The 22,077-nt window shown below is 39.0% G+C and overlaps 1 protein-coding gene and 1 long non-coding RNA gene across 2 annotated transcripts in view; one reads left to right on the forward strand and one right to left on the reverse strand.

Moving 5' to 3' along the window:
- LOC148125801 (uncharacterized) overlaps positions 1 to 11,703 on the reverse strand; it is a 54,272-nt gene extending 42,569 nt beyond the window's left edge. The window contains exons 1-2 of the long non-coding RNA XR_015743483.1: positions 11,436 to 11,703; positions 9,868 to 9,917 (exon numbers count right to left, since the gene is read on the reverse strand). This is a non-coding gene — a long non-coding RNA (uncharacterized LOC148125801). The remainder of the gene's footprint in view (positions 1 to 9,867; positions 9,918 to 11,435) is intronic.
- Positions 11,619 to 22,077, forward strand: part of SHTN1 (shootin 1) — a 75,554-nt gene continuing 65,095 nt past the window's right edge. Inside the window, exon 1 of the mRNA XM_026704835.2 lies at positions 11,619 to 11,933. Within this exon, the coding sequence (XP_026560620.2) occupies positions 11,876 to 11,933 (58 nt within the window). The 5' untranslated portion in view covers positions 11,619 to 11,875. The remainder of the gene's footprint in view (positions 11,934 to 22,077) is intronic.

A 22,077-nucleotide genomic window follows, 5' to 3' on the forward strand; every position in this document is an offset into this window, starting at 1 on the left:
TACACAGTATATATAAATACACACCTTTATACATTTAAGTTACTTATGCAACTGTATACACGATTAATCATTAATTAATTAATGATTCAATCCAAAAAGAAATCACTTTGACAGAAAAACAAATCTGGTCACATTGCCAACTTCAAAAGCCGATACAAAAATGTATGCCACCAGATAAAGACTGAATGCACCAATTATCACATTAAACAAGAGGAAAACCTTCTACACACCAATTCCACCCGCACTTTCTACAATTTTGTAAACAACAAACTAAAAGACTCAAAGCTCCATCCCACCCCTGAAAGGGATAAAGACTGCAGTGATGACACCATTAAAGCCAACATCTTTAACACATTCTTTGGCTCAGTATTTGTAAACAGCAATGGATCATGCCCAGTACTTCCTAGTTGAACCACAGACAACTACAACGATCTAATACATATCGATTTTACAGAAGACATTGTTGCAAAGCACTATTCAATCTAAAACTGTCTCTATCTATTGGACCGAAAAAAGCTATCCACAGCCATAGCCGAACTTCTAAGCATAATCTTTGAAAAATCTTTGAGGACCAGCTCCTTGCCAAACCTATGGTCACAAGCCATGGTCATCAGAAAGGGAGACCCCAGGCTAGTTGAAAATTATAGACCAATCTCTTTATGCTGTGTCACCTGTAAAGTTATGGAATCAATTATTAACCAATCCATTAAACTCCACTTAGAGACAAACAACCTACTTTCCAATAAACAATTTGGTTTCAGAAAAAAACTATCCTGTAACTCTTACACTGTAAAAACATATGGACTACACAACTCGATCAGGGCAAAGCAATAAATTCAGTGGTACACGACAAACTACTCCTAAAACTAAAATCTCATGGTATCTCTGGACACCTGCATAACTGGATAGAAGCATTCCTGTCAAACAGACAACAAATGGTCAAAACTGGGAGCATCCTATCAAATTCTGTACCTGTCAACAGTGTCCCCCAAGGCAGTGTTCTCGGACCAACCATACTCTACATAAATGACCTCTGTGATCATATTAAGAGCAACTGCGTTCTCTTTGCTGATGATGTAAAGCTATTCAACACCACAGACAATACTTCTACCCTTCAAAAAGACCTTGACTATGTATCAGAATGGTCAAACAAATGGCAACTTCAAATCTCAACATAAATAAATGCTCTGTCTTACATATTGGCAAAAAAAAATATATCAGAAAGTGAAATACAAGCTGAATAGTCAAGACCTTGTTGATGATCCAAACTCTGTCAAGAACCTTGGAGTACTCATCTCTAATGATCTAAGTGAGAGAGCCCACTGTAACAACATAGCAAAAAAGGCATTAAGAGTTGTTAACCTAATCCTACGTAGCTTTTTCTCTGTTAATATCACACTACTAACTAGAGCATACAAAACATTTGCTAGACCAATACTTGAATACAGCTCATCAGTCTGGAACCCACATTACGTATCTGATATAAACACAGTTGAAAAAGTCCAGAAATATTTCAGTTTCAGATGCAGATATTTCAGTGAAGAGTTCTCCACTCCTCTACTCATTGCAGAATACCTTATGCCACCAGACTTGAAATTCTAGACCTAGAAAACCTAGAACTATGCCGCCTTCGGTCCAATCTAAATATGGTATATAAAATCATACATTGCAATGTCCTACCTGTCAATGAATAATTCAGCTTTGAATATAACAATAGAAGAGCACACAATAGATACAAACTCAAGGTTAACCACACCAAACTTGATTGCAGGAAATATGACTTCAGCAACAGAGTGGTCAATGTCTGGAATACTCTACCCGACTCTGTGGTTCCTTCCCCAAACCCCCAAAACTTTAACCTTAGACTGCCTACTATTGACCTCACCCCTTTCCTACGATGTCTGTAGGCAGAGTGCATAAGTGCACCAACGTGCCTACCATCCCTGTCCTATTGTTTCTTTTTATTTTTCTTACATGTATCTATTTCATGTATTTATAACTATGTTTATACTTATACCTGTTATCTTATAATCACTTGACAAATAAATAAAAATACAATTACAATATTATATACAATATTTCAGAAGTTTGTTAAAATCATAAAGCAACCAGATTTTTAAATAGAGGGCTTTGTCTTGTGTAGTCAATTAACACTTTGCTTGAAAGGGAGGCATATTGCAAAAAACCTTTTTCTATGGCAGATCATAATGTCGAAAGAGGTATGTCACAGAAGAAACAATCCTTCAGATAGGCCATGAGCCACTTACAATTTTAAAGATTAACATCAACACTTTAAATTATGCCTAGAAATAAATTAGCAACCAGTGTGGATTTCTGAAATGGCAATTTTGTGCACTAATTAGCAACCTAGCTGTCACATTTTCCATCAGTTGAAGCTTTTGGATATTTTTCAAATAAAGGGTGTTGCAAGTCAAGTCATGTTGCAACAATAGCATGGATAATACATCTGCACACACAGACACAATCTAATAATCTATTTATTACTGTGCAGACTTTTGAGGAGTGTATGTTCTGATCAATATCTGTGGATTTACCTATTCAAACAAAATGGCTGTACAGCAGAAACATCACATTGAAAGCTAATTTCCATAGGAAAGGAAAAAGCAAAAGGTACCTAGCAGTTAACAGCACCAAGTAAAACAAAGAGATATAGGAGAAATTCTGCATTGCTGAAACTTTCCAAGCCTTTGCAGATGAAACAGTTTTTAGATGTTTGGGGTGAGGAACAGACCCTGCAAAATGAGAAACATGTCTCTATAACCTTGAGAATCCTGTGTGGTGTTTTTATTTATACTGACCATCTGGACTAGTACATAAGCATTTTACTTGAAACTTATCAGGTGTATATAGCCCCAGATGTTTCTAGGAGATTCACATACTAATGGGAATTGAACTAATGACTCTTACAATTTAGATGTACAGAAATATGGAGATGGCCATGAAGGAAATATGTGACAACTTTTAGGAAAACATGAAATTTGATCCTTGAATATTGGATAAGGAAGTTGTGATTGCCTTGATGTTATTTTCTCTTTTGTATAAGAGAGAGGGAAAGAAACAATGTCATACTTTCACAATTCTGTTGTAGTTTATATTAAGTAAAAATCTAGTATTTCTTGTGATGGCTGCTTCCTGATCTACCTCAAAGTGCTTATTAGGAAACCTTACACAATGCATTAGTTTAGGAGCTATCCAGCTTCTGGTGCTGAACAATACTGAAGAGTAATATTATACAGGGACAATTTTTAGAGTAGCATATTCAATCCATCTTCCTTTTCATCAGAGACAAAAAGATATATTTCCCTTGTTTAACAAAGTTTTACCTGATACCCTGACCTGCAAAAATAAACATGTAGACCTACAAGCAATATCTAGAAGAGTAAGAGTGAAGAAGATGTGATCTTTCAGCTTTTTTCAGCTTTTTACCTGCCCTTAACCAATGACCATGCTGGCAAGGAATGATGAGAGTTTAACGTTTTCTGAAAGACCACAAATTCCCCATTCAAGACTTGGAATATTGTTACTCTTGGGAATAAACAGTCAACCATTCTAAGATGGTTAGCTTTTTATCAAATCCACCAGGAAGATTAAAAACAGTACTGCACTAATTATATAGGAACATGACATCATAAAAACATGGAATTGAAAGGAATCTCTCAGCAGGAATCTCTCTCCCTGACTCTCTAAGATGATACAGAAAAGGTTTCAGAATAACATAAATAGAACAAGTTTTAACCTCCTTCTGTCTGAAATTTGAAACTGAAGAGTAGGTCAATTGAAGAGTATTGTACGCTTCAATTATTTTCTCCTTGCTAAAACTATCAAGTTCCCTTACTCCCTCTTTATAAAACAGTCTCCAGTTCATTCTACCTTCACTGTCTTTCTTTGTGCCTGATCCAATTTGTGTATTTTTTAAAAATGGTCGCTTAAACCAGTGGTCATCAACTGGTGGGCCACGGACCACTGGTGGACTGCAAGAAAATTTTGGTCTGCAGAGAAATGTCCCCCCAAAGCAATTAATCCAGGCTGCATGGGAACACAAAGCTGTGCCACCCACATGGTCTGCCCACCTGCTGGGCCCCACCCTTCGACCGAGCGCAAACCTTGAGTACAGCCATGTGAGCTGGAACTGGAAGGTAAGACCAATGGCAGGGGAGGGAAATCTGCCCCGGATGGCTTGCTGATGGTGGGAAAGTCGGTCCCACATTCCAGAGCTACAGTAGTCACAGGACTGGTCCTTTGGTCATCCCAGAGCAGCTCCTCCACCACCCTGGTGCATCAGCCTTCCATGGACTGGAAGAGCTGCTCTGGGATGACCAAAGGGCCAGTCTTGTGACTACTCCAGCTCTGGAATATGGGACCAGCTCGTTGTGGGGCTGGAAATCTCCTTGACAGCCAGGATGAGGTAATGGTACTGTTGCAGCAAGAGGGAGCATAGTTAAACCACCACATCTCTGTTCCAAGCTGTGGGTTGCACCCAAATTCCCCGCTGGGAAGACGTGGCTCAGGGACAAAGGGGCTCTGTTCTGCGTGAGCAAGAGAATTGGCAGGGCACTGCTCAAACTGGTGTCTGGGACTCAAAGACCCTCTTCCACCAGCATTGGAAGGGGTGCCGCTTCCTATCCTGCCCCCTTTTGGGTTAGCCCAACCGGGTGCCACATGTGGGTCTGGCAGCGGACAGGGAAATGATGCACCCTTCCCCACTTCCTGCAGGGCCTGCTGGCAAAGCACCCTCTCATGCACCCACCGCTGCAGTTGGGTGTGTGAGGGGAACATGCTCCACATGGGGGAGGGAGACACGCTCCGTGCCCATTGTGCTGAGCCAAAGGGCTCTGGTGGGAAGGGGAGCAGCTGCAGCTGGTTGGCGAAGTGGTGATGGACTGACACATGCAGGAAAGGGAGTGCGTGGGAGATGGCAGCATCAGAACTCTTCCTGGCTCTTCCCTGAAGCACCTGGCACCAGCTGAATTCCCTGCACCGAATGCTGCCACTGCTTCCCATCTTGCTTGGAATGCTTGCGGCAGCACTTTGGACAGTGGGGGGTGGGCTAGCAAGGCTCCTCAGAATTCTTGCTGGCTCTTCCCCAAAGTGCCTCACACCAGCTGAATTCCCTGCCCTAAATGCCACCACCACCACTCCCCACCTTGGACAGGACATCTCCCAGGGACAAGAGTTTGCCCAAACTTTGCAAAATCATCTCTCTCTCTCTCCCTCCCTCTCCCTCTCTCTTTCTCAGCACTCATGGAGAGAAGCAGCCGGAGTCACTCTCAAGAGCCCAATCGAAGTTTCCTGTGCTGCTTCTGCGAGTGCTCCTTGAGAGAGAGACAATTTTGCCGATAGCTTGGCCAAACTCCTTTGGGAGTCAAAGCGCTGAAGTGCAAGTGGCACAGGAAACTTCAGCTGGGCTCCTCGAGCAAAGGTGGTCCATGGGATTTAAAATTGTGAGTTTGGTGGTCCCTGAGGTCCAAAAGGTTGGCAACCCCTGCCTTAAACTAATCACAGTAAATGAAGGAGCTTAATTTAGAAAAACAGTGGGACTATTTTTTCATGTGAATTGCTAAAATTGCATTGGGCTTGTTGACAGTCATATCCTACAGCTGACTTATATTCAGTTTATGACCAAACATATTTCCAAGATCCTTCTTTGGATAGCTATCCAAAGAAGGAGAAAATTCAAACATGAGTGTTATAACACTCTTTCCACTGTTGTTCCCTAGCAGTCAATACTTAAGCTATACTGCCTATGACTCAAAATTTCCTATACAATCATCACTATTACTGGAGATTGATAGTTGTATCCTATTTAGCCCTACTTTAAAATCATGGGGGGCGGGAGGAAATTACTTCATCTGTTCTTTTGAAAGTCAAATTCGACTCTGTTGGACTTTTTCAGTAGCCCTCCATTACATGTTGAATATAAGACTATAGTCACCTCTAAATTTTTACAATAACATATCTTGGAGAAGAAGCCTAGCTGGTCCAAGATCATTTCCTTCACTATAGAAAATGTTACATCATTGTCATAACTGGAACCTTAGTCTATGTTTCTTTTGCAACTGATTTTGAGCTAAATTTGCCATGTATAAGTTGAAGTTACCTTACTGCTAGGTTTGTGTTTGCAATTCCCACCAAGAAAGTCAGGTATATATATGGTAGAAGCATTGGATTTATATCTTGCCTTTCCTCCAAGTCAAGGTGATTTACACAGGACTTCCTTCTAGTTTTCTCCAGAACAACAGCTCTGTGATGTAGCTGGATTGAAAACGAATGATTGGCCCAAAGTCACTAGCAATTTCTGCATCTCAGCTTGGTTTGCAAACAATGGTGCTCATTGCCCACCCAGAAACAAGAGTATCTATCTTGTACTTGTAGGCACAAATATACACTGTTTGTGCTACTTTACATTTCCATATCCCTTCAAGTTTGCTTCAAGGTATAAAGGAGCAATGAAATTCCTACTGAAAACATTTTATGTTAAGCACCAAATAGTTAATATTTGTATGTAAGAGTATTCTGCTATCATATTTTTCAATGTTTAGAACATCTGCACTCTATTATGGGAAGATTTCTTATACACTTATATCACTAGTTATGTGATTTTCAATTTTTTAAGTTGTTTTCGATATGCTATTAATAATTCTGTATTTTTAACAAAGTAATCATAACAGCAATTTAAAAAATTATAGGTGATATAAAAAAGAATAATTACTTGGGGGTAGGGATACCTTACCTCCTTTTTGAGCCAGAGTTCCATTATTCCATCTGCAGATGTTTTTACAATCTATGACCTTTCCCTAGTACTGATTTATGACATTTAGATGACTATAGAAGATGCTTTGATTCATTAGTGGAAATGCTGCCCTAAAGTGCATGTCAACTAGTATCTGGAATAATTTTGTTATGGTTCTTTCTTTCCTGTCACTGCTTTCACTCCCGGCAGCAGACCTTATCACTGTAGTGTAGACCATGAACAATGTATGAGCTGATCACACTTCTGATCATATTCCTTCTGCTGGTGGATGAACAAAAGAATCAACACCTAACCACCCCCACCCAGCAATAGCCAGTTTTGTTGGCACAACCAGCTTAAATGAGAAGCCACGTAAATGTATTAAAATATTAGTTCATGTATTCATGTATTAGAAAAGTGCGAGTATACATCTACAATGGATTATAATGGGGATGCGGAGAATACTGAGGTCCAAAGGCAGGAAAATATATCTAGCTATGCCGAAATAAACCACTTGTATGATCTGCAAAAATCTAGCACTCTTGTTGGATAATTATATTCATTATCTTCCCCGACAAAACTACTCGGGTGAAAATAAATTTGTTCAACTGGTGAAAAGACACATCACAAAATTTTGGATGCACAAGGCAAATGCTATGTGTGGTACTTTTCTAAATGAGGAATGCAGTTTTCCTTTGGCCCTAAGTTTCTGTCACAAGTATTCTGTAATTCTCCATATCCTTCCAGCCACTTTAATCTATCCCACTACTGACTGGTTAATATTGATGTATGTAACTAATTACTTCACAGCCATCTTAAAGGCACCCAGCCAAACTTGGGTGCAACATCTTCTTCAGAAATATCAGCATTATTTGCAATGGTGAGGCATCAAAAATCCTCCATCAGAGATATAGTTACTATAGAATAGATTGAATCAGTGTCTTTGAATGCCCATGAATGAAGTACGATAGACACCACACTGCTACCTATTGATTCTCTAATAGACCATGTTATAAACATATCAATTGAGTTTGTCTCTAGAACTAGAGATCAATAAAGCACATAAGGCAGCAAAATATGTTATCAGTTACAAATGTATATGAAATTTGTCTTTAGGGCTATTTTTAGTAGGGAAATATTGACTTATCTAGCATAGTCAAGAATCAGGAGTGGACATGCTCCTGTTGGCAGGAGCCGATAGTCACCATTTTTAGGGAGCCTGTGTGAATGGGTATAAACAGGGAGGAGGTAAGAGCTGTTTAATTCTTCAGGAAAAGATTTTTCCTCCCTAGATTTTACAGGGATTTTTAAAAAAGCATATTAAGCCTATTTTTAGGGGTCTATCTATTCCATTTTTGTGCCTCAAAAATGCCCAAAAAATCCTGATTTTCAGTAACTGTGATCAGAGAAGAGTATGAAAGGAACCAAAGAGTGTTACAAGAATGCAAAAAGCCCTCAATTCACAGAAAATCCAGCCATTATGGCTACCAGTTATTTCTAGCCCTCTACCATATCTATATGCATGGTTTAACAATGCGATTCTATGCATATCTACTCAGAAGCAAACAAAAAAGACACTAGCTTTAAAACCTGAAACCAAATATGCGTGATCAATTTGCTCAGGATTTTACAACTTTTGAGGGTCAGAGATACATTTGGAATTTTGAGGGTATGTTTTGCTCAAGACTCATTTATGGAAGGCCTGTCTAATCCTAACCTGGCTTTCATGGTAGGCAATTAGTATGGGTGTAGATGTTAGACATACTTTATTCAGATTAGGTGACAAGCCTCTCTGAGACACACAGAGGTGATATAATTGTCCTATTGAGAGGCTTCATGTCACTCATCTCTTATAGTGATTCTAAGAGCTAGAAAAGGCTATCAGAGCAACACTAACTGTGATGTGAACCAATGTAGATGCTTTGCTTTTAGAAAGGGTAGAGGAGTATTTTCAAACATACTCTGCACAAATGTTTCTTGCAATAAAAATCCTTTGAAGATGTATACTGTCCTAAAAGCCAGTCATAAAACATTAATCACAACTATACTTAGCTGCAAGGGGCTCTTTATCATGCTAGTAGGATTTTTGCGTAGCCCAAAATCATTATTGCAAATACATATATTGCTAGAGATTGGTGCTATGCCTTGCACCGTGTCAGCTTGCTATTTTTTAAAAAATGAAATTAATCTTTTAAAAAAAGATGGATGTGGAAACATGATAGACAACAAAGGAGGTATCTCACAATAAATAAGTGCTTCATAAAAAAGGAATATCATACTATCAGCTAATCAGCTTCTTAAATATAATTAATACAATTTAGCCTAAAAATCTGTTTGAGAAATATTATGATTGCATAGAAGACAATAATGTTATAGCAGAAGAATTAGCAGGATTTAGAATAGGAAGATCTATAGACAAGGCAGTGATATTGTAATTCTTAATACAGAAATATCATTGTGGATCTAAAAAACACCCCATATGCAGCTTTTATAAATCTTAGACTTGCCTGTCTTTCAATATGTAGAGGGATATTATGGAAAAAACTGCTAGTTACCAATATTGATAAAACATTCAACAGCTAATATATAAATGTTATTTGAGAGCTAGGTATGGTTCCCAAGGGTAAATAACAGATTTGATTAGAACCAGGAGTGAAGCAAGGTTGAATTCTTCCTCCTTTTAAAAATAAGGACAAGTACAATACCTTAATTAAAAAAAATAGCTACCTGAACTGGTTAACAGATATATTCCAGTGGTATTGACTGGTTATGACATTGTTATTCTTTTTCTTTATAGAAATGAAAACAATTCTAAAATTCTTGGCTCAGTAATCTCTTTCTGTTTATTTGGTCCATATTTCCAGGATGGCTTCAAAGAGGAGTATTATATTTCTTTTTTCTAGGGTTGGGCATTACAATCCAACTGCTTTTAGCCATTTGTGTCAAAAATAACGACATAGCTATTGTATAGTACAAGTCAGGGGTTCATCCTGTTGCAGCAGAGATGGTACAATCTAACTTTTTAAAGAGCAATTACGCAAGTTTCTTAATGGGTGCCCTGATGTCCTGGCCTCCCTTTGGCTGTTCTTGAAAACCAATACAGGAAGATTCCTTACCTGGGAAGACAATGTCCTTATGAACAGCGGAGCATGTGTTTCTCCAATGCCTGCATTACAGAGATATTTATACTAGCTTCACTTCACCATTATGGGGTTCACAGGACAAATCTACACTTCCTTGCTGCTTTCAAGTTCTGTGAATTGACACTTGAAATTCATAGTATGATGTCCTGGGCATAAACTACACTTAATCAGCCCTTGGCTTGCCACACTAGAATCTCTGTAATCTGATACAATCTACCACATATTGGTTTGATTAATCAATAGTATACCAAAATTCCAACAAATGACTAACCACTCTTGTGGATGTATTTCTAAATAGACACCTTACATTTAAAGGTACACCCACAAGACTGGTTAATCATTTGTTGGGATGTTGGTATTTATAAGATGTATATTCAGAGTGTACTCGCACAATTAAGTCACCCTTGAGGGTTCCAACTAATCCTTTTAGAAATAAATTCCCCTAGTTTCAATGAACTTTGAAAATGTTCTGGCTTTAATGTGAAAATCCCCATTCATTTGTCCTTGTTGTACAATGGACGATATTCCCCAAAATTTACCCTTCCAGGTAATTTGTCCAGGCGTCACTTAAATGTCCCTGAATAGAAAAATTGATCTAATTGGAGATTTCAAGTTCACATAGCACTTCCTTCTACAGGTAGTTCACGACTTCCAACAGTTGGTTTAGTGACCGTTCAAAGTTACAACAGCACTGAAAAATGTGACTTAGGCCCATTTTTCACCCTTACGACCTTTGCAGCATTTTGTTCATGTGATCAAAATCCAGATGCTTGGCATAAATCCGACCGTTGCTGTGTCCTGGGGTTATGTGATCACCTTCTGACAAGCAGAGTCAACGCGGAAGCCAGATTCACTTAAGAACTGGATAACTTTATCAAGCTAGTGATTCCCTTAACAACTGTGGCAAGAAAAAGGGAATAGCAAAACTCACTGAACAAATGTCTCACTTAACAATAGAAATTTTGAGCTCGATTGTGGTCATAAGTTGAGGACTAACTGTACCCTGTGACTGGACATAACTGGAAAAAAGCGGAAGACCATTCTCCTGCCGTATTTATTAACACGGGTGTAATATAACGTTGCTGAACCCAAAAGCTCTAGAATACTGCAAAAAAACAATTACTACCCACCTGCCTTCAATCAAGGGCCCGTATACTGCATGAGTCAAACAGAGGGCTGTGAAAATATTTACAGATCCCTCACATCCTGGACATAAACTGCTTCAACTCCTACCCTCAAAAGACGCTATAGAGCACTGCACATCAGAACCACTAGACACAAGAACAGTCCCCCGTCCCCCCGTCCCCCCGTCCCCCCCCCAAGCCATCACTCTGCTAAACAAATAATTCCCTCAACACTATTCAACAATTTACAAAGACTGCACTACTATTACTATTAACCTTCTCATCACTCCTTATCACCTATCCCCTCCCACTTGTGACTGTAACCTTGTTGCTTATATCCTAACGATTCTTATTGACTATTTCCTAGCATGACTTGATTGCTTATTTGTACCCTATGACTGTCATTAAGTGTTGTACGTTATGATTCTTGACGAATGTATCTTTCTTTTTGTACACTGAGAGCACATGCAGCAAGACAAATTCCTTATGTGTCACCCACACTTGGCCAATGAAGAATTCTGTTCTATTCCACAGCGACGCTTCATCCTCCACCTGCTGCCTCCTTCCCTGTTCTCTGCGCCAAGACCATAAAGGCCTGCCCAGGAGCGGAGGAAAAAATCCCCGTTGCCTCCGGTGCAAGAAATCTGGCTTTCGCACATGCTCCAAGAGAAGGCCGGGCATGTGCAGTAGCCTTGCAGAGAGACTGCTCGGGGATCATTCCCAGCGCCCGCCTCAGACCTCGCCCTCTCCGCTTGCATCCAGGTGCGAGTGGCGCCACATAGCCGCCATCGGGGCGGAGGGAAAGTGGCGTTTCCGGGTGTCCCTCCGCAAGACGCCCCGCGGGCCTGAGAGGCAAAATGAGCGGCTCCGAGGAAGAGAGGCATTTGGAGCTAATCAGCAGCCTGAAAGAACAAGGTAAGGCTCCAAAGCCGCCGGGCTTAGTTTAAAAACAGCCGTGATCCGGCAGCCCACAGCCAGGCTTGCCAGCGGCGCGCTTTCCCTTCTCCTCTCCCGCCTGCCCTCCTTTACGGGGCGGCTCAGAAAAGCGGGGGAAAAGGACGCCAAGGCGCTTTCTGTACGGGTCCCTTCACCTCGGAACGGCCTGTAGCGTCTGAAACGAACGTCAGAATCCGAGCAGCCGTGACTGGTGACCGGCCTCTCAGGGTGGGGAGGGTCACGTCGGAGGCAGCAGACTTGTGGATCCCATCTCAAGACGGCTGTCCAGTAACCGCCCTGCGCGGAGATCCGCTGGGTCCAGATTTCTTACCCCTCTCTCGATTTTCTTTTCTTGTGCCTTCATTGCGCGCTCTCCCCTTCTCTTGTCTGTCCCTGAGGGCCCGCAGGAAAATGTTGCAGTCCACCCACTTTCCTTTCAGAACGATTTAACCGAGCCTTAATTTACTTACTGAATCAAGACTTACTTATCAGTATTTTTGTTGTTGTGCCGGCTGGCCTGTTAGTAATAATTAGATTCTCTCCTTTGGGTGGATTTTGAAAGTAAGGAACAGGATGAAATCCTATAGCATCTAGCAACACCTTCTCACTTAACCTGCAAAGATGTCTTCCCCCTTTCATTTACAAGAGTTGTAAAACCTTTCACAACTGAACAAAAAATGGCCAGGGAAATTACTTACAAACAAAAAAGAGAACTGAATGTGTTTTAAGACTTTGCTTCAAAATTTAGCACTTCAATAGATAACACATTCCTGGATAGGAAATGAAATTTAACTCAAAATTTAGTGCTTAGCAGATTTTAATCTTGAGCAATCTGGCCTTTAATACTTTGTACTACAACTCTGAATATATAGTATCGTAATTTGTGAGGTTAGGGAACAGGCAGATGCTTAAAGGAGGTCAGGTGTATGCAGTGCTCACTCTGACAAAATGATGTGACTGCAGACCAGCTGATCTCTTCTTCTACCTCAGGTTGTTTGTGAGAATAAGCACTGGAAAGGAATGGGGAGAAGCTATGTTCTCCTTAGAAAAGAAAGTATTAATGAGATAAACTCATCAGTACAATTTTAACTTTCTGATTCCTTGCTGTCTTGTGAAAGTTAAGATCATTTTAGACAACTCTTCAAGGTAGTAGTAATTCTGTGAGTTTCAGTTAGCCTACTCTGACTTGATGCCATGTTGTTTTGTCCTGTTATGGCACTCAACAGAAACAAAATTAATTCAAACGAATATAGACAAATAAACCAATGATGGAAACCATTTTTGGCCTAAAATCTTAATCCTAGACCAAACAATTTTTTATCTGAGGTTTTACACCATCTCTCACTCATTCATGAAGCCTTCCAACATCCAGATTCTCAGCTGATCCTATGCAAGTCTGCAGGTAGAAGGAACAATTCCTTTCCCAATAGTGCAGTGGGCTGTCTTTTTAGTGCTGAGAAGATTGGATATGAAACTTTTCTGTTTCGTTAGCGCTGAAAGAGGGGTGTCTCTTCAGAACTCAGGCAGGGGGAAAGGCATAGGTACAGGAGAAGAGAAAAGACAGTTCTTCCTTTGCTGTAAAAAGTTGTGAAAAAGTTAATGTTCAATGTCTTGAACTGAACTGTGATCTTTTGCAGGCAAACTAATTGTTCTTATAACCTACAATGGGTTCTTAACTTGAAATTTTGCAGAACAGGTGTGGCCAAGTATAAAACTTAATTTATCAGTAAACAAGGAAAAACACTAAGCTGCACCTACCCATCATTTCTTTTTAATAATTTTTGATTTGATAAGGCCTAGAAACATTGTTTAATTGGGTGCTTTGCTTTCAGCCTGCTAGCTTTACATTCAGCATTCAGAATCAGGTGAGATGCTCTACCTTCACCAAACTTTTTTGGGTAAAATTTCTGGGAACTTTGGGATTTATATGCAGATTTTGCCCATGGGTGGAGTTTTACATCAAGATCTGTAATCAAATAATATTTTCAGTTATTAATAACCTAAGCATAATCTAATACAATCTAATACAAGAAGTTGTGCTTTGAAAGGTTTACAAAGGTGAGCTTTTTATTGTGATAAAGTAATGAATTAAGTAGAATAAAAAACATAAGTAGAAGAAAAACTCAAGTCAGTTAAATATCTTCTCAAAGAAACTCATTAAAGTTACAGGGAGTCCTTGGTTTATGACCACAATTGAACCCAAAATTTCTTTTCTTAAGTGAGATGTTTGTTAAGCGAATTTTGCCCCATTTTATGTCTTCTCTTACCACAATTATTAAGTGAATCACTGTAGTTAGTGACACAGTTGTTAAGCGTATCTGGCTTCCCATTGACTTTGCTTGTTCAGAATGTGACAAAAGATGAAAATCCTGGGACATTGCAACTGTCACGTATATGAGTCAGTTGTCAAATGTCTGGATTTTAATCATGTAACCATGGAGATGCTGCAACAGTCGTAAATGTGAAAGGTGGTCATAAGTCACTTTTTCCATGCTGTTGTAACTTTGAACGGTCACTAAACAGACTGTTATAAGTCAAGGACTACTCTTACTGATCCAGCCTTACCCATAGTGAACATTCAGCCTGAATATATGTAGCCCAAAGGTAGGAAAATGTGTGGCCCAATCAGGAATGGAATGGTGGGATATATTGTATATAGTAACAGAGTGGTCAACGTCTCGAATACTCTACCTGACTCTGTGGTTTCTTCCCCAAACCCCCAAAACTTTAACCTTAGACTGTCTACTATTGACCTCACCCCTTTCCTAAGAAGTCTGTAGGGGGCGTGCAAAAGCACACCACCGTGCCTACCATCCCTGTCCTATTGTTTCTTTTTATTTTCCTTAAATGTATCCATTTCATGTATTCATAACTATGTTTATACTTATACCTATTATCTTGTAAGCGATTGACAAGTCAAATAAATAAAAATAAACATAGCTGTGTATATCCCACAAAAATGTCCTTCCATTCCTGATTTCTGAAACATTATGTATTATATTTTTAATTTAATAAGAATAAAAATAAGAGAAGCCATTAAAATATACATAAAATTAGTGCAAGTTTTAAAAGAAAAAATGGTTATTGCATTCTAACCAACATATCCATTAAGAGTTATCTTGCATTGCTCTTGGTAAAGTATCAAGGCCAGTTTAATAAATAGATATTAAACTATAAAGCCCATTTGCTTGTGTTCCCACCAAGTAAATTTACTTTGGAGAAGGAAATTGGAGGAATAGCTAGGAGAAGTATCTTATCAGCGACAACACTTTACTTACAGAACTTTTTTGCAACGGAAGAAAGGTAGTGTCCCATACTGGCTTCTGACATATCTCAGCATGTATCTATTTACCCATACATGTATAAGATGATCAGTGGCTCTAGGGCAGTGGTGGTGAATCTTTTAAGCACCGAGTGCTGAAATGGGAATGTCTGCGCGCACTGAAAACTGGAAGAGCAGCTCCCTGGCGTGCACGGATGGGAGCACCGGAAACCGGAAGCTCAGCTTCTCGTGTGCATGTGTGCACCGGCCACCCAGTCTTCCGGTTTCTAATGCACCTGCTCCTATGAAGACCAGTTGGCCGGCACGTGCATGCTCACCAGGGAGCTGCTCTTCCAATTTCCGGTGTTCCCGTGCATGCGAAGACCAGCTGGCTGGCACATATGTGGATGCTGTAACCCCGAAGAGCAATGGACGATGGCTGATGTGCCCAGAGAGATGGCTCTGCATACCACTTCTGGCACACGTACCATAGGTTTGCCATCACAGTTCTAGGCCAGCTTGCTCCCTACTTCACATGTTTTAAAATGAACATTATTTTAACATGTTGCTATTCTTTTTGAGTAAGGGACAAAATATGTGTCATGACATCATTATACAAAAGCCACAACTTATGTTGTTGTGGACAATACTGTGACTTATATACATTCATAAGAGTATTGTTGAGTGTTTATCTTGATAGAGATAACCATATCCTTCACCAATGAAACAAAGGGAAAACATGACTTAAGTACAAAACAAAAAGAAGACATGTGCAAAACACTAAGGCAGATACCTCAAATTCACCTGACCATAAGGAGTGGGGTGATAAGCAAGTCAGACTTGCATGGTTTTATTACTATGGTCAAATTAATAAAAGTAGTTTTCACTGAGTAGAATTGATTTCTTGGTTTGGTTTATATAGTAGGGCTGACACACAGTGTTTGTGTATGATATCCCCACGTGTCTGTTACTTTGAGACAATCTCAGTTATAAGCCCATATTTATGATGCATTTGTAAAAGGATTGAGTAGAGTTAATGGATGTGTTCCTGGTCATACAGGACAGAACACACACATTTCAATTGGAAAGACTTGTTACCATCTTTATGATGATGTAATAAAATGTCATTTCAGCTCAGGTTACAAAGATCACTTCAGTTCCCATCCTCACTGTCTCTTGAAAGATAACCAAAGCTGGGGGGGAGAAAGGATTTCTAAATGAAAATATTTTATTGAAATTGGATGTTTAAATGAAAATTGAATTTAATATTTTTAAAGCATGTATAAAATGTGAATATACCTCAAATCTATCATCATAACTGGGAATTGTTGCTGCTGTCATTTTGTATATGCATGCCTGTTAACAGCAGTGTATGGAGGTAAAAGATAACATACCTGATCAGTCTTATTCTGTTGACATGGAATGAGCACAACACATACAATCAAGTCTTAGCCCACTCTAAAGTTGCAAAAGTGAATGAGGTCAATGAAGAGAGGAGAAGATGCACAGGAAGAAGGACCCCCCATAAATGTAAGAGAGAAGAGAGGGAAAGAACAGAAAGTGAAGGAAAAAATGAACAGTTCTATAACATGCATTCCAAGTGTCTTCCGTTGACTGTTGAAGGAGCACCTGTTTAGCAAGATCTAAAAGCATTTTTCTCCAAGAAAATTAAGTATCTATTACCATAGAACACTGAAGTGATATTTTAACTTCTAGCGGCAAAAGTGACTTCTGCTAAGTGGAAAATACTTGTTCTTCTTTCAATCTAAGTCACTCTCAAGAATGAAGTGAGAAAAAAAGATCAGATTTGAAAAGCTTTCAGAAATCTTGTACTTCTTTTTCTGATTATTAATAAACAAGAAGCCAAAGGTGTAAAGAAGAAACCTGTTAACTATACCAACCAGTTGACTTAACAGATAATTGCTTTTATTTCTAAATGTCACATTTAGATTTAACCATCAGACATATATGACAATGTTGATGAAATCTTAGCTTTGTCTCGGTCTCTGATAAGTAATAGAAGTTTGCAAAATATTATATGAGTGTGCATGGATCAGGGGGCATCTGTGATCCGAAGTCATAGTGCTTTTTTAATATACAGATGTGGAGCATACAGTATGTGTTCAGATGTGCTCCAAGGTGGATACAGTGGAGGGACAGAGGTTTTGGTTGCCCAGAAGTATAAGGATGTGGTAATGCAGGGTAATAACTGGGAAACAATGTTTTAGTGAAGTGGTAAGGGATGTAGATTGGGTATTGGATCAGCAAGTAGGTTAGCGCCCAGGTCATGTGGTAGATGAGGTGAGGGAGATACTCAGTAGTCTCATATATCAAATAAATAAGTATATCAGTATCATTTAAAACCCAGGATGATTGTCTGCAGCAAGGCATTGTCACTCATCCACACAGATTGGAGTCCTAAACTATCATGTTTGCAATCCTCTTATACTTACAGGAACTGAGTCTTCATTGGTGTCACCAGCACAAGTTAGAAGAGTTGATTAGCACTTCCTGCACATTGAGATTTGTGCATGCAAGCATCACTTGAACAGGGCTATTATTTTGTGTTCTTGGAAAAAGAAAACTATATAGGAGAAATGAGTAATATTGCTATTTAAAACCCAGTTTGATTATAGCAGTTGTGATTCTTCTGTCAAATATAACTGAACTGCAATGTTTCACTTTCTTCATTATCAAGGATACTGGTTGTGGCTGCTTGAAATTATGATTTAGCCAGATCTGGAGTTTCAAAGATTTCCTATCTTCTCTTAACCTATAACCTAAAGATAGCCTTCAGCCATCCATCAGTAATTGAACCGCGATGGGTTCATCTATTAATCGTTTTACAAAAAGGACCAGGAAAAGCTTTGTTTGGTACTAAATACAATTAAAACCACGATTCTGCTCCAAAATCAGAAAAATTCACAAAACTAACTGCTTCTTAACATGTTCATCTATAAATCCTAAAAAATTAAACTAACATCCATGTATGAGAAATTTTATTACTTATTTACTTATTGGCTACCCATCTTATCACAGGTCAACTCTGGGTGGCTTAAATGTGAACCGTAATATTAAACATGTACCGGTATTAATATTATATCAGACAATAATAATGTATCCTTTTTCAATAAAATATTAATTAATCTTAATGTCATTCATTTATTAATTAGTTTTGATAATTAAACATAGAATGGAGGAGTGATTTAAATCACTTTAAATTTAAATTAAATAAGCCCTGTCCCAAACAGATATCTTTATTTTTTCTATAAAGATGAATTAATAAATATAATATAAAACAGTATTTCCCCATCCTGATGAATTCCAGAAGTGTTGGTCTGCTTGCTAGAAATTGTAGGATCCTTGTAAGGCAGCAGATTGAGGAAGTCTGAATTCAACATTGTGACATTCCCTCTACCAGTGGCCCCCCTCCATTATAATTATGGGCATTTCACTAGACTAGTAATTGATCTAATGAATCAATAAAGTGAATTGCCGTTTCCTTAAGGGACTACTCTTGGGAATTATAACGAAAAAGAAAGAAGATGACAATAACTTAAGCATATTGGAGTCAAGTTGTTTAGAACAGTATCCGTTAGAATGATGCCCACAAGACTTTCAGCAGAGAAAAGCAAAACTGGCCTTCAGTGCATTAGTCCAGTGTCAAAAGTGTGAGAAGCCGAACACTGATTACGAAGCAAATATTTCTTAAATGAAGTTTGTATATTTGCTCTGATACCACTAATTTCATTCATTGAGATATAGGATAAACTATAACACCTTAATGCAGGGGTATCAAACTCAATTAAATTGAGGGCCGCATCAGGGTTGCGTTTGACCTGGGGTGTGTGGCCAGGGTGGGCATGGCCAGCTTGACGTCACTCATATCGGGGGCATCTGTGGCTCGAACATTCTGCCAGCAAAAAATGGTTCCTGAACTCCATTTTCAGCTGGGATGGCCTCCTGCAACCCTCTGCCAGTGAAAACGGAGCTCGGGAGGGCTGCCTGCACATTTGCTGTTTCCAGGGCGAGCCCACGGGCCAGATCTAAGCACTCTGTGGACTGAATCGGCCCGTGGGTCTTGAGTTTGACACTCCTGCCTTATTGTTTCTTTTTCGTATAAAATCCAAAGTGATCTTTGTAGGAATTCTGCTGTTTTGGTTGATCTAGCTATTAACCAATTGGGGGCAGGGGGGGAGGGGAGAGAAGCAAACTGGAAAGTAGATTGTGGTTAGAATTTATTTTTAAACTTTGTTTAAAATGTTTTTTTCTATGAGAACTTAGAGAGGCTGAGAAACTTATCCCATATAGACATTTATTTTATACTTACAAGTAATTTTTTTTTGTTTTCTTTCACTGAGCAGAATTCTTGAGCTCTGCAAAGAGCATATGTCAGAGGATAGAGATACAATATTGATGATGGGGACAATTAAGACAATAGTAGTGAACCAAAAAAAAAGAAAAGGACCCAACTTCCCATACCATAGTCCCAATCTAGTCCTTCTGTGCATGTTCACCATTTGTAAAACAAAGTAAAAAATCTTATACTCAAGGACAAATCATAACATCATAATAAGTTTGATTCTACATGTATTTTTGAAAAAAGAGTAACAGAGATGGGCTAGTTGTTTTGAAACCATGTACTTGTGAGAGGACAACTTGTGGAAGAACTGTGCAACAGCCAACTACCAACATTTTTATGCCTCTTGGCTCCATTCTAACACTGCATTTTGAAGAAGGAGAGGCATTTTTTTAAACTGGGTAGAAGGATTAAGAAACCATCTCTTCATGTATGGTGTTCTTAGTACAGATTGGGCCATAGTGATCTTATGTGAAATAAAATAAAAACCAGATGATACAGTATATGGCAGTGATGGCTAACCTTTTTGTCATTGCGTGCTGAAAGTGCATGCGCACACGCACAACAGTGCGCACACATGCCTGCATCCATAATGCAATGCATGCATGACCCCTTCCTGTTCCCTCCTGCACATGTCTGCAGGACCCCCCACGCTTCCCTGATCCCTGCACATGCATCTCACGCATGTGCCCCCACCTATGCGCAGCAGATACCCGAAAATCAGCTGCTTGGCAGGAGGCGTACGTGCATGCACTGTGGAACTGAGCTGGGGTGACAGCTCGTGTGCCCACAGAGATGGCTCTGCCTGCCACTTCCGGCACACGTGCCATAGGTCCTCCATAACAGGCTATGCATTTTCCTTATATAGTTTAGTGAAGCTAAATACATCACTGATTGCAGTGTCCAGTTCACCTAAAATTTATGTGTTATCTGAAGGATTCCATTTGTACGTTATTTGGAGGGCATAAATAACTAGTATCTCCATAGAAGTAGCTCTTCTAGGTAAGTTTTAGCAGCTCTTTTAAACACAGGAGAAAAGAATCAGAAAAGGAGAAAGGTATAAAAAATGGTACTGAACATGAGAAATGCTTATCCTGAACATCACAAACTCTTTTCATATACAGTAATTATACCTCAATGTATTTTAGGAGCACATGAATTCAAATGCACTTAGTTACATCATGTCTTAGTCTTTTATTATCTTTATATGTTATATTAATACATTCTTAGTTCCAGTGTTATATTTTAATAGATGTTGTTTTTGTATTTATTTGTTGTGTGCAGTGTTATACCAGCTTCTAAGACACCTGACATTTTATTTTAACATATCAAAAACAAGATTAAAACAATTGGCTATTGAATACAGATTGTTTTTCAGGATCATTCAAAATAAATAAACAAATCCCCACCTACTCTCTGAATGTCTGTACCATCTAAATTGTCTTGCAGATAGCTGATGAAGAACTTATCAGGTTTGCCTAAGTGGAAAGATGTTCTTGAGTTTGGAAGCTGCAAAACAGTAGACCTCCTTTGGGGTCTACGTCCTCTTGTGATGACTCTTCGCTGCATAAATGCATGGATTAGGCAGGTTCAGCCTAGAGGAGATACCTAGGCTACTCGGGAAGCAAGCATTGTAACCATAAAAACAGCACTTTCAATTATATTCAGAATGTATCAACCATGGGATGTTGGTCAAGTGAAGGACATTATTCTTATAATGTCCTCCACTGCCCCATTTACAAGGAAATTAGAGCCAAATGATGGATGATAGGTGATCTCGAAGGCTGGTATTTTGAACAGTTGAGCTATGTTCTTGCAGATGTGTCCAACTATTATCAACCAGATGGTTACTGTTGCTCTGCAGTCATTTAAACTGAGAAGGAAATACTTAAGTTCTTAATTGTAGCTTGATTTTATCTCACTATCCACTGTTATTTTATTTTATGATATGTTACAGAATTCCTTTGGTAAACAATAGTGACTTTCCATTTATATGGAAGATATATATCTATAAATTGTGTCAAAATAGTATGTGGTTTCTCCAGTAAGACTGTAAAAGGATGGATATGGTCAAGCAAAAAAAAAAAAAAAGTACCAAAGAAGAGAATTCTCAGATTATGCCAACAAGATACATTAGTATGGCACAAAGACAATATAAGTTGTCAGCGTTCTAAGGTTGCTACTTGGCTTCCAAGCTGACATAAGTCTTAGATGCGGTCCTGTACTACTACCCAGGTATTGTCATTCCTTAACAAATTATATATATCATATTTAGTCTCCCCAGGTTTGATGTACTGTCTTCAGCAGTCCTGATAGTAGTTACTGAAAGATTCCCTACTGTGAATACCTTTGTCCACAGGACTCACACACTGCAGAAAATGTGTGACAAGTTCAACTAAATTGTAATATTAATAGGGACTTATGTGCAGTGATAATTACACCCCTCATTAAAGGACTGTCAAGCTGAGGTGATGTTTGGTATATCTCTTTTCTTCTAGCAG

The sequence above is a fragment of the Pseudonaja textilis genome, chromosome 4, assembly GCF_049901715.1.
Source record: "Pseudonaja textilis isolate UNSWEBS1 chromosome 4, rPseTex1.2, whole genome shotgun sequence".
NCBI lineage: Eukaryota > Metazoa > Chordata > Lepidosauria > Squamata > Elapidae > Pseudonaja > Pseudonaja textilis.